The 12,324-nt window shown below is 36.6% G+C and overlaps 2 protein-coding genes across 4 annotated transcripts; both read right to left on the bottom strand.

Moving 5' to 3' along the window:
* Positions 1 to 1,318: 1,318 nt before the first annotated feature.
* LOC110752746 (beta-glucosidase 18) lies at positions 1,319 to 6,851 on the bottom strand. 3 transcript variants are annotated; one of them, XM_021953470.2, is made up of 12 exons: positions 6,477 to 6,851; positions 6,315 to 6,381; positions 6,160 to 6,218; positions 5,932 to 6,007; positions 5,722 to 5,796; positions 5,545 to 5,632; positions 5,120 to 5,372; positions 4,848 to 4,963; positions 2,279 to 2,531; positions 1,984 to 2,086; positions 1,800 to 1,893; positions 1,319 to 1,696 (listed from the first exon to the last, which is right to left on the bottom strand). In XM_021953470.2, the coding sequence occupies exons 1-12, from the start codon at positions 6,636 to 6,638 to the stop codon at positions 1,438 to 1,440; spliced, it is 1,605 nt and encodes a 534-aa protein (XP_021809162.2). In that variant the 5' UTR covers positions 6,639 to 6,851; the 3' UTR covers positions 1,319 to 1,437. The 3 variants fall into 3 exon arrangements, with proteins under 3 accessions (XP_021809162.2, XP_021809169.2, XP_021809177.2); XM_021953477.2 differs by having other exon boundaries at positions 1,319 to 1,693; XM_021953485.2 differs by having other exon boundaries at positions 6,500 to 6,851.
* Positions 6,852 to 7,263: 412 nt separating this feature from the next.
* LOC148295076 (uncharacterized) lies at positions 7,264 to 8,466 on the bottom strand. Its single transcript, XM_088252376.1, has 5 exons — positions 8,400 to 8,466; positions 8,264 to 8,315; positions 7,900 to 8,128; positions 7,686 to 7,793; positions 7,264 to 7,431 (listed from the first exon to the last, which is right to left on the bottom strand). The coding sequence occupies exons 1-5, from the start codon at positions 8,464 to 8,466 to the stop codon at positions 7,264 to 7,266; spliced, it is 624 nt and encodes a 207-aa protein (XP_088108502.1).
* Positions 8,467 to 12,324: the final 3,858 nt, after the last annotated feature.

Below are 12,324 nucleotides of genomic sequence, written 5' to 3'. Positions count from 1 at the left end.
CCTTATGAGAACCTCTTTGTAGCCTAGTCACTCGCCCCAGCCAACAACAATGGCCAAGTTGGATGATTATCATATCAAGAACATATATATATATATATATATGTATATTAAGTGAAGAAATCTTATGGCATGGGCGTTATTAATAAGCCTTTCATAGCTTACATATATAAATATTAATTATTATATATGTAATTTTATCAAAACTGGTATACTAAATGATTACTTAGTTCAAAAATTTTGTGGGCTCGTCACGAGTTGGTTATAGCTCACACAATTCCTTGGGCTCTCATGCCTCCCCAACATCGGTGGATTATTTTCAATCAAGAATAGGACTTCGAAATCCACAATGTCTCACCATATGTCAAGCCAAGTCCTCGGAGGTTCAAGCGAACTCGTGGAAGTAGGCCCAAAACCTCCGGATGTTTTCATGCACGTGACGAGATCCATCTAAGGAAAGCAATCAAAGAAAGTGATGTCAATCCAGAACATTCATAAGGAGGAGAGAATCAAGTGATCATATATGCAATCCGATAATCTCATTCAAATCAATTCCGCCGATTTAGGAAGCCACACAAGGAAAGATTTTGAACGAAGTTGACCTTTGGCCATAATGGCCAGCCCTTGGACTGACGGCTGCCCCTATATAAACCTTATCAGATGAAGGAAGGAAGACCCTGGACATCAGACATAAAAACCTACTTTTTGTGTTTCAATCTTCTATCTCTGACTAGGTTTTTATTTTCCAAGCAAGTAGACTAGATCAATTCTTCGCTTTTGTTAGTGTAAGTTTAATTTCTTGCCTTTTTCATTACGTTGTTTTAAGATTCAAGTCTATTGCTTTACTTTTTGTTATCAAATTTGCTTTACGTTTAATTTAATTTAATTTCATATTACTTTATTTTATCACGTTTGTCGTTCATATCGTTTGTGTTTCATTCTTACTTAAAGTTAAGTTTATTGTTGCTTCGATCTTATTTTTAAATTTACTTTCTTGTTATTTAAATTAATCGCCTATTAATTTAATTTACGTCATTATCATTAAATCCTGAAAATTACTAAAAATACCCATACGAAACCTAACCATCCTTGATCCTGAGGAAGTGAAAGAACCTAAGCTAAGAGGAGGTTCCTTGCTTGACTGATCAATCAGCTAGTTAGAAGTCAGAAGCGCGAGCACAAATATCCAACTTTTTCCATTCAAGCCAACCAGCGGCTTGGTAATGGCATGCCTACTCAATCTAAGAAAAGAAAGACCAAAAGTTCCTTCCATCGGCCACACCTTTGCCGAAAAAAGGGAAACAAATAGAAATTTCAAGTATACAGAAACCCTCTTAATCACAGCATTTCCTTATTTAAAAATGATGATTCAATATGCATATATGCCTCTAGATAAAAGAGAGAAACATGCAACAAATGGAAGTGAATGTGTGATATAAACTACATTTCCGCAACTTTAGCTTCCAGTTGGCTAAATATAATAGTCTTGTTATGACCTGAAGCGGCCCTAATTTCTTCCCTGTCGTTGTGACTATTGTTTCTGATGAAACTAGCAAACCATCCTGCAGAAAGCTTTGGAGTTCGCTCAAGTGTTTCCCGATCAACATAATATAAGCCAAATCTTTTGGTGTATCCATTGATCCATTCAAAATTATCCATCACGGACCAAACGAAATATCCACGTACATCAGCACCACTTCTGTCAATTAAAATCAGAAAATTAATATTTCCACGTTTATATTATATATATCATTGCTTTGAGGAATATCGAAGAGACTCAAATTAATTGTTTGTAAAAAAACCTTATTGCTCTGGCTAAAGAGGCAAGATAAGATTTGTGAAAGTTGATCCGATCCCCGTCTTCTAGTTCATTCTCTTGTGTTTGTAAAGTGCATCCTGCCACATAGTTGAAACAAAAAAAAAAAATGTTCGATATATGAATCTGTTTACAATCAATGAAATAAACAAGTTGTACCATCCACTAACCATTTTCAGTCACAAACATGGGCATGTTATTGTATCTTTGCTTAACATAGTCAATGATCTTCTCCATGCCTCTTGGAACAAGGAAGAAATCATCCAGTCCAGTCTATATGTGAAAGACAAGACACCAGTTGACCTTGTTAGCTAATATAGAAAAGAAACCAAAAACCAATTAGGCAACAAAGAAGATCATATTCTCAGACTATCGATCTAACTATAGATCGTATAAAGTTGATAGTCTGATAACATATTATGTCTTACTATTTCACGATATAACAATATAGTATGTTTGATATACCGGTTCTCCAATTGGAACCCCATCTCGATACCCAGTTGTGTTGAGAAATCCCATGATGGGACGGTCACCCCCAGAGGGGCAAGGAGAGTGAATACAGTCCTTGACATATAGAGTTGAATAGTGGTTGACACCGATAAAATCTATGCTTCCTCTCAAAAGCTGTTTCTCTTTGGCGGAAAACCTTGGTAACTCCAAGCCATGGCAATGGCGCATTTCAGCGGGGTAATCTCCATACACTACAGGATCAAATGTCCTGTTTAGACAAGAAAAAAAAAAAAGTCACCTACGTACTTTTTGCGTACGATTTGTGTACTCTTTGTACACTTCTATTGTATAAACAGTAAATAGAATATACAAAACTAAAGACCTATAGTACGATTTGTGTACTCTTTGTACACTTCTATTCTCGAGAAATTAGTGTCTTGAAATAATAGAAATTCACACAATTTATAACACTTGTGATAGGTTCAAGATTCACCATTTAGGGCATTTCCACCCATTTGCCATGTCAAAGGGGAAGGACTGTTACTATTCATGTGAATAGTAACAGCCCTTTCAAAAAACTTCTTGTGTTTCCACCTATTGCCATGGCAACCCAAGGACAACCATTATTCACATGAGATATGAGGGGAGGAATTTGTATAGAGTTTTGGTGTAGGAAGTGAAGAATATGACTAGGTATTTATTAAAAAACATTCCGAAATTTTTGGTATTTTTAAAGATTTTTTTTTTATTGCTGACGTCAGTTGCCCTCAAGCACGAGCTTGTTTTGCCTTTTGGCTTACCCGGGTTGGTGGTCCCCACCATTTGCCCGGGCTGTAGAAGCCTGCTGGAAGCTACAAACTGGGCTAAGGCCCCCTCCTGCCCACTCGTTTTGCCTTAATAAACATACATGTTATAATTTGGGTAAACTCGTAACAGTATCTCATGACATAATCTTTACCATCGTACCAAATTTTAATCAAAATTCTAAGAGGGATTTGAATTTTAACATGACGAGACTAACAACTACAATATCTGTATGGGGCAGGTGAATCTGATCCACTTGATGAAACTTAGACTCATATTAAAAATCTGAAGATGTTTTCATGAGGCTTTGCTTTTCTTTGAACATTTACAAGAGTCTTCGGAAATGCCTACCAGCGAAGAAATGGCGGATCTCATGATTATGAAGCTACATTTTTTTATTAATTTAGTGAGGTTAAAGTATGCAGCAAGTCATGTAAAACCTAATGACAAATTGAAAATAAATAACCTATAATTATTATTTTGTTGCATAACTAATACACTTAACTATAATTTTTTATTTTAAAAATTCAATTTGTGTCATCTATGATTTCTTTATACAATAAATTTATCACAAGTTTCATTAGTTTATATGGCATCCAATTTTTTTTTATTTCTAAATGAAGCACCATTTCTTTTTTTTTTTTTCATTCTATAATAATTCGGAATATATTTGTTCGGATTGGTTGAGTCCATCCGCAAACAACTACAAAGCTCATGTTTTATTTGCTTCATTTAGAAAGAAGGTGTAATATTTTTATATATAAAATATCAACAGAATGAACGTTGCCATATTTTATTTAAAAGGGACGTGCAAAATCTTAGGCCATCTTCAGTCGTAGAGCTAAATTTTAGCCCTCTAAAAAATTAATTTTTTAAAGAATAGTGTAGGGCTAAATTTTTCCATCTCCAGCCATGCATGACTATATTTTAGGGCCCTTCATATTTTATTATTTTGAGAAAAACTATGGTACAAACACTCATATATTCCACAACTATGTATTGTTTAATTTAATTAAACTATGATTTAGAGACAATATTTTTTAATATATATTAAACAAAATGAATTCAAAACATTTTAAAAGGTTTTAAATAAATAAATAAAAAATAACTTTTCAATCAATGATTCTGAACTCCAATGATCATAAATCAATTTTATAAATATATATATATTTTAAAAACAAAACGAATTTAAAAATATTTAAAAAGGTTATTAAAAATAAAAATAAAAACCGAACGGCTAGCTGACGCCATCAATGATGTCAACGCGCCTTTAATATTGGCTGTTGGATCTGCAGTTGCACGAGATGTTTCGTGCTCTTGCCCACACGTGATACTTTCTCCTCTTTGGAAGCACATGCGCTGAGTCCACAAAAAAATTTGGCATAAGCCAAAGCTAGGCTATATTTGGCCTAGTTGGAGGGCTAAAGGGCCAAATGTGGCCAAAATTTTTTTTAGCCCATGGCTGAAAATAGATTTTGCATTAATTTAGAGCTATATTTATATTTGGTCTATGGCTCATGACTGGAGATGGCCTTAGTTCCCATCAAAAAGAAATCAGAAGGGACAAATAGTTAAGGTTTTAAATATTTGGTCAGATAATATAAACTTGGAAAATGGCTACCTTAAACAATATTTTATTCATGGTGGTTGTTAATTAAATAAATTATTTCCTAGTGGACTGAAAAAATAGAACTTTTTCAATAAATTATTAAGATTTAAAGGACTCGTGAAACATATGATTACTAATAAATTATGGCTAAACAAATTGAAGAGCACTTACCAGGCCACATTGAAAGCCAAGGCTCTATCAACAGCATCCCTATCCCTTTCTTCATCCCTGAGCGGTTCATACATGAATGCATGCGCAACAATTCCAATAAACCCATTTTGCTTCGGCTGTAACATTAATGTAAGTAGTTAAGTAGATATGGGTTTAGCCAAGTTGGATAGAGCGGAGTTGTTCCTCACTTTGCATCCGAGTTTGAATCCCCCTATTATCGTTTGTATAAAAAATGAAGTAGTTAACAGTTTGATGAAGAAAAAAATACGTACCCAGAAAAGAGTACGATACATTTCAACAGCCATAGCATGTGCTATTAACATGTTGTGCATTCCAATAAGAGGCTCAATGTCAGAATTGCCAGTGGAACAATTGCCAAATGGTGGAGAACAATGAGCCGGTGGATATAGTCCTTTGAGATAGGCAAATTTAGCCATCATATTGGGCTCATTTATGGTAACCCAGTACTTTACCCTATCTCCAAAACTCTCAAAGCATATAGAGGTAAAATGTACAAACTCTTCCCTGCACCAACAGTGAAAGAATGAACTCTTGAGAACTCCTAAAAGCTTGACATAGTTATATCACTTATCATAGCAGAGAATGCCATAATGAATATTGCTATTTGAACCACACTTACGGATCACAAATATATGAATCTGATTAGTAGACGTTGTGCAAATAGTTTTACTTGTACCTTAATACCGGACTGAGCCAACCCCCGTCTCTTTGTTCTAGTACTTGGGGCAGGTCATGGTGGTGAATTGTCACAAATGGCTCTATTCCTGCATGGTAGCAGAGTTAGATGACTAAAAGTTGTTTAATTTGGCTAGTAACTTGCTACTTAGTAAATCGAGTGCTCATGCACCGGTACCTTTGCTTAGAAGATTGTCTATAAGTTTATTATAAAAGATAATCCCTCTTGGATTGACTGAGCCGAGCATCCCATCTGTGAATGGCTCAAGAAGATCATTTCCAATTTAAACTAAGTTGTAAAAATCCCAGATTAACAACAGAACAAAGCAAACAAAAAACAAGATTAAACCATAAACCAAATTAAGATAACACAAAGCGGGCACCGTACCAGGTAGAATTCTAGCCCAGGAAACGGAGAACCGGTATGCATTTGTTCCTAAGGAATGCATCAGCTCAATGTCTTCCTGCATGTAGATTCATATACACACAAGATAATTTCAGAAAGTTAAATGGTTTGCTCACTGTTATGTGTTTGTTTTCTATTTTATTGTTTCAAAGTGGAGAATATGAAGGAAAGTGGATGAGAAAGGGGTGATCTATATGGAAAGTTCAATACCAAGTAGCGGTTGTAATGGTCGTCTGCAACTTCTCCATTGTCATCATCCGCTATTTTTCCTGTGCAGACATTAATTTGGTGAGTACAAAGATCTATGAAAAGTTACCACACAAAAAAAAAAAAAAAGCTTTGTAGTAAATAATATTTAGAGTTACCTGGAATTTGAGTGAAAAAATCCCAGTTGCTTAAGCCCTTACCATCTTCAAGATAAGCACCTTCAACCTTATAAATTTGAATGAAAAGCCAATTCAAAGTTCAGATAGTTGCAGAAATAAAGAAAGAGTTTGATGAGAAGAAGAAGAAGAAGAGGAAAATGCCTGATAAGATGAAGTGGATGTACCAAAGAAGAAGCCATCTGGGAATTGAGACCTTTGGACTTGTTCTTCATCTTGTTTGAAGCTTTGAGCTAAAAAAACAGAGAAAATGAAGAAAACAGAGAACAAGTACAAGAAACAGAGGTTGCCTCCCCTGAGCTCCATTTTGTTGCTTTCGATTGTCGTGATATCAAGTTGGTATATATATAAACATTTGGGTATGGCAAGAACTTTATTATTAATATTTCTTTTGACAATCACCTAACTTTGATTGCAGGCGATGTAAATCTCCGACCATCGGCCGCATAAATCTCCAAGCACCGACAATGTAAATCTCTGGTTCTTCCACTGATTGGTCAATTCTTTTGGGATGGTTAAACATTGTTTCCATTTCTCTTATGCCCCCAATTAGTGGTGGAGCCCAAAATTGATTTTAGTTGGCCTAATTTCTTCCCTGTCGTTGTGACAGTAGGTGCTGTCTTATGGTACAGAAATAAATGATAAAAATGACTGTTAACTGAAATGCCTTTTTTCTGGTTTAAAATTAAAATCCCAAAAGATGACCCTTAAAGAAAGTCCCATCATATTAAACTTTACCACCCCTGTCGTATGATTTATTATGTTACCTACAAGGCTACGAAGGATTAAAGACTGCCTTATTCATGTCTGCCAAAAGATGGCAAATCCTTGTGGTACATGCCTAATATGGTATAAAGCTAGTTTTCCATGGGACATGGGAGAAGGAGTGCTAACAACAATCGTCCAGTCATTGATGCGTTGTGAGATTCACTTAAGCCTCTAATGATGAGCTCTTAAAGCTATCAAGGATTCTAGGGCTCAAGATTTTATCAGATACTCCCCTGTCTGGAAATCCAAGGCTGCCAAACCCCATCCAACCACAACCATATACTGAACCATTGTCACCGAGAACAAAGGTCTTCCGCTTTCTAGCACACACCTACAGAATACAGTAACTGTTAAAGCACACCTACGGATTAGAATGAGAGGTTCCCCGTGAACTGGGAAAAACAAAAGAGAGAGATGCACAGATTTGATTCTTTTCAACAGGTTTGCAAGTTTTGCAACGCCAAAGATTGTCCTTGCTTTGGACTATTGCATCTATTCTTAACAATTCTGGGCAACCTTGAAGAACAATTGACACAAAAAATAACAACTTTATCAGAAATGATCAAAAGAATGAACAAACCAAACCTGTACAGCGAGGTGGCTTTTAAGCTTGTTCAAGAGTTCTGGGGCAGTCTTGTCAATCTCATCCCCATGGCCTAATGCACCACAGTAGCCTTTACCCCAAGTATATACCTGCAATTGCCATACTGAAAGTTAGAACCGTTTTGGTCAGAATTCAAATACATGCCGAGAATAAACAATAAAATATAGAAACTTCATCTTCGGTTTGGAGACCAACATATCCACTGGAATCAAGTGCCACGGCATGCTCGTCACCTGCAGAGACACAAACCGCATGAATACCCTTTCTGAGGAAACTGGCAAACCATCCTGCAGAAAGCTTTGGAGTTCGCTCAAGTGTTTTTTGATCAAAATAATATAAACCAAATCTTGTGGTGTATCCACTGAGCCACTCAAAATTATCCATCAAGGACCAAACGAAATATCCACGTGCATCAGCCCCGTTCCTGCCGATTAGAATTTCAAAATTAATATTGCACATTTATTTATATCATGGCTTTGAAGATTATCGAAGAGACTAAATTAATTGATTGGCAAAACTTATTGCTCTGGCTAAAGAGGCCAGGTAAGCTTTGTGAAACTTGATCCGGTTCCTATCTTGTAGTTCATTCTGTGGGGTTGGCGAAGAGTACCCTGCCACAATTGAAAACATTGTTCCATATATATATGACCTGTTTTCCATCAATGAAATTAAACAAGTTGTGATATTGGCTTTACCATTTTCAGTAACAAACATGGGCATGTTGTTGTTTCTTTGCTTAAGATAATCAATGATCTTCTCCATGCCTCTTGGAACAACAAAGAACCTTTGTAATTGACCACCTTGTTAGCTAATATATGAACGAACTAAAATCCAATAGCCATGAAAGAAGAATTAAATTGAGAAATGAATTTATCCAAAAAAAGAAGGCTAATGATGCAAGGACACAATAGCTATGCCAAATGATTTTGTTTGCAAGGCACAGGCATGCCATGCATTATAGTTTGATAGCATAACATGTCATACTGATTGTCAAGAGCAATGTTGGATATACAGATTGGAGCGCCATATCGACATCCAATTAGTTTGGAAAAGCCTCTAATGGCATGGTCACCGCCTAAGAGCAAGTCCACCCCAAAGGGCTAAGGCAAGGGCTAAGGCAAGGCAAGGGCTGCCACTATTCACGTGAATAGTGGCAGCCTTGCCTTTTTTGGTTCCACCCCAAAAGGCTAGGGCAAGGGCAAATACTATTCATTGTACTTTATTTCCTATTTTTTTATACTTTAAACCATTAATTTTGGTTGCCACGTGTCCATAATTTTTCAGATAAGATTTTCGGATGAGATTTTCGGTTGCCACGTGTCTTATTTCAGATAAAATTTTCGGATATTTATTTAAAAAAATTATAATATCAGATTTCAGTTAAAAAAATTATAATCTCATTTGCAAATATTTATAATAAATATTCATATTATTTAATGCTTTCTTTATTGAATAAAAGGGAAACAATACAACAATTCTTCATACATACGGAAGGAGAAGAGTTTATATGAAAATTGGTGTGGAAAGTGAATGAAATTGATAGGTATTTATAGAGAAAAAATCCAGAATTTTTTGGTTTTTTTTTTATTTTTTTTTTATTTTTTTTAACCCAAAAAAAAATTGATTTGCTTCGCTGACGTCAGCGCCTTCGAGCTGAAGCCCAGTCAAGATCTACCCTTGGGCTTGCCCGGGCTGGTGGGACCCAAGGCTTGCCCGGGCTGCTTTTCCTGCGCTGGAGGTCCATTTCCTGCTGGGGGGGCCTGTTGCCCTGGCAAAAGGGCATGCGGTGGACTTGCTCTAAGGGGCAAGCAGAGTGGATACAGTCCTTGCATATAAAGTTGAATAGTGGTTCACATTGATGAAATCGATGCTGCCTCTTAAGTTAACAACTCTTTTTCACTGGGGGAAAACCTTGGTGTAATAAAACAAGTTATCACACCCTATGTGGGTGAGTGGGAGATGTAATAAAACAATGATTATGCACTAATCCTTGTTTTATGGCACTACACAAATTAAGGCACTTAGCCTTGTTTTATGGCACTACACAAATTAAGGCACTTAGCCTTGTTTTATGGCACTACACTAATCCTTGTTTTAAGGCACTAAACCTTGTTTTAAGGCACTACCAACTTAAGCACTAGTGTATGTTTTATGCTCTCTTGAGATGAGCTAAGACAACTCCTATAAATAGATGGAGTGTGTGCAAGTGAAGAGATGATGAGAAGCATTAGTGCATACTCTCTAAGTTGGTGTGTGTGAGACAAGAAGTGTGAGTGCATATCAAAGAGTTGTAGTGAGTTTTACACCCACAAAGAGAGAAACCTCATATCTCCCTAAACACTCTCCTTTAGGCAATTCACCAAGAGCCTTGGTCTTGGGTACGTGGAATCAATGGAGTAACTTTCATAGCCAATCCAACGACCTTGGAGACGAGGAACGTGTAGAATCTTGTTGGCGTGTTCGTGACGTGGAAGCATCTCGGCGGGCTAGTAATTGCAAGCGGTTTTTCACTTGGAATCTTCCGCAAGGTATGCAGTACCTTATTCCGAATATATATTAACGATTATTAACAGTGGTATCAGAGCTTGTATGCTTGCTTTTCGCCATGTTATGATGCATGAGAATGTGTTTTTTTTTTCTTCCGCAAGAACTACCATGAAAGCATGAACCAAGAAACTTGTTTGATTGTTTTTTGATGTTTTCTTTCCATGAAGTATGTTCCTCTATGTGATGAGAACTTACCTTTAAATTTTCGTACAATTTAAAGAAGTGGTTTAGGAGAAAAATTGAAACCAAAGAGCATGAAAAACAGTTTGTTTTCGAGTTTTTTAGAGCATGTTTGTATGCTGTTATATTGTTTTTCTATGCTGTTTCTTTGCATTAGCATATTCTCTGTTGCATGAGCTTTCCAATGATATATTGTATGTGTCATTTGGATGCATAACGAAGGAGATAGAGGTCTCCAAAGATGGCCAAATGATCATGAAAATCTGGAAATTTTTTTCTGGAAATTTCAGCATATGAACAGTGTTCTTCGTGAACAGTGTTCTTTGTGAACACATCCTCTTTGAAGGCGCGTGAGAGCACATATGCCCTTTGTAGAGCTTCATCTTAGACATACGGAATCCAATCGTGGACTCCTCCCGTCTATTTTCTAAAAATCATTTGGCTAAAGTATCACTTGGAATAAATGAATAATTGTTTGTTTATGAAGTTGCAACATAATGACATGTCATTTAGAAACTAAATATGTTATTAAGTTGTTCATATTTAGCATGCCAAATATGGACTTAAGATTGGTTGAGTTAATTTATGGGTCATACTAGTGGAATTGACTACCCAAAAATGTGTGATGTCTAGGCAAGTTATTTAGGAAACACCTTTGGTGTTTAAGAGGAAATGGTATTTAAGCGAGTTCATCTCCACCACTACTCCCGAAACTTACCTGGTCACATTTTTTCGGTGGACTTTCATTGGTTAACCTATTAAATGGATTCCCAATTTTAGATCTATGAGAGGCCCATGCGCTTTTATGAAACTGCGCAAACATTTGTTTGGTTGGAAACTTTGTGTTTTCTAAGTAGAAATTTGTTTAAAAGTAATTGAAAATGTTTATTTAGACTTGCTTTTTTGGGTGATGATTATAAGCATAGCAAATTTTCGAGTCCAAATTTGTAAGGAAGGATAATTCTTTTCAATTTATTTTTGAAACAAATAGAAATGTGCAAAACAATACTAAAGTCAATCCTTGTGTGTTATAGATAATGGCCACCAAAAATGTTGTTGCTGACCTAAATAAGGGAGACAAACTTGAGGGTACCAACTATGATATTTGGCATAGGAAAATTCAATATCTCTTGAATGAGCAGGAGTTATTGGAAACATTAACCAATTCAATGGTCGAACCTGAGGCTGGGCAAACGGCCCAACATCGCCGTGATCTTGAAGCTTATCAGATTTGGTTCAAAAAGGATCGTTGTGCGCGCTTTACTATGCTAAGCAGCATGCACAATGATCTTATTGGGGGATATGAGAGCTACCCTACTGCCAAGGCTTTATGGAATCAACTAAAGTTTGATTTTGGTGGTACGTCCACCACTCGACTTAGAAGTTTGGTCCTGAAGTTTGAGGTATACCGCAAAAATCCTAAGCACACGATTCATGAGCACTTAAGGGTGCTTTCTAGCATGATACGTGACTTAAAAGCTGCTGGAAATACCCTCACTGATGAGCAACAAGTGCAGGCAGTCATCAGATCCCTGCCAGATTCATGGAGCTCCATGAAACAAATCATGACACATAATGAGAATATCAAGAACTTTTCTGATATTTCTCGTCATGTTGAGCTAGAATCGGAGCGCCAAGAGGCGACCAATGCTACTGTCCTTTTCGCCCAGGGTGGCACGTCTAAGACTAAATGGTCTAAGCGTAAAGGAAAAGGAAAGACAGATAAGCAGGATGGGGCAAACAAGCTTGCACCAAAGGATGACAACAAAACCAAGCGCCGTCGGGGCAAGCGTGGTGGGAAGAAAGACTTGTCCAAAGTCAAATGCTATAACTGTGATAAGAAGGGTCACTTCGCTCGTGATTGTACTGAGCCGAAGAAGGTATCTTTCTTGA

Source organism: Prunus avium, chromosome 4 (genome assembly GCF_965620075.1).
Source record: "Prunus avium chromosome 4, drPruAviu1.hap1.1, whole genome shotgun sequence".
In the NCBI taxonomy this organism is placed as follows: domain Eukaryota; kingdom Viridiplantae; phylum Streptophyta; class Magnoliopsida; order Rosales; family Rosaceae; genus Prunus; species Prunus avium.
Note: the sequence above shows the minus strand (reverse complement) of the source record. Positions and strands in the feature narration are given on the sequence as shown.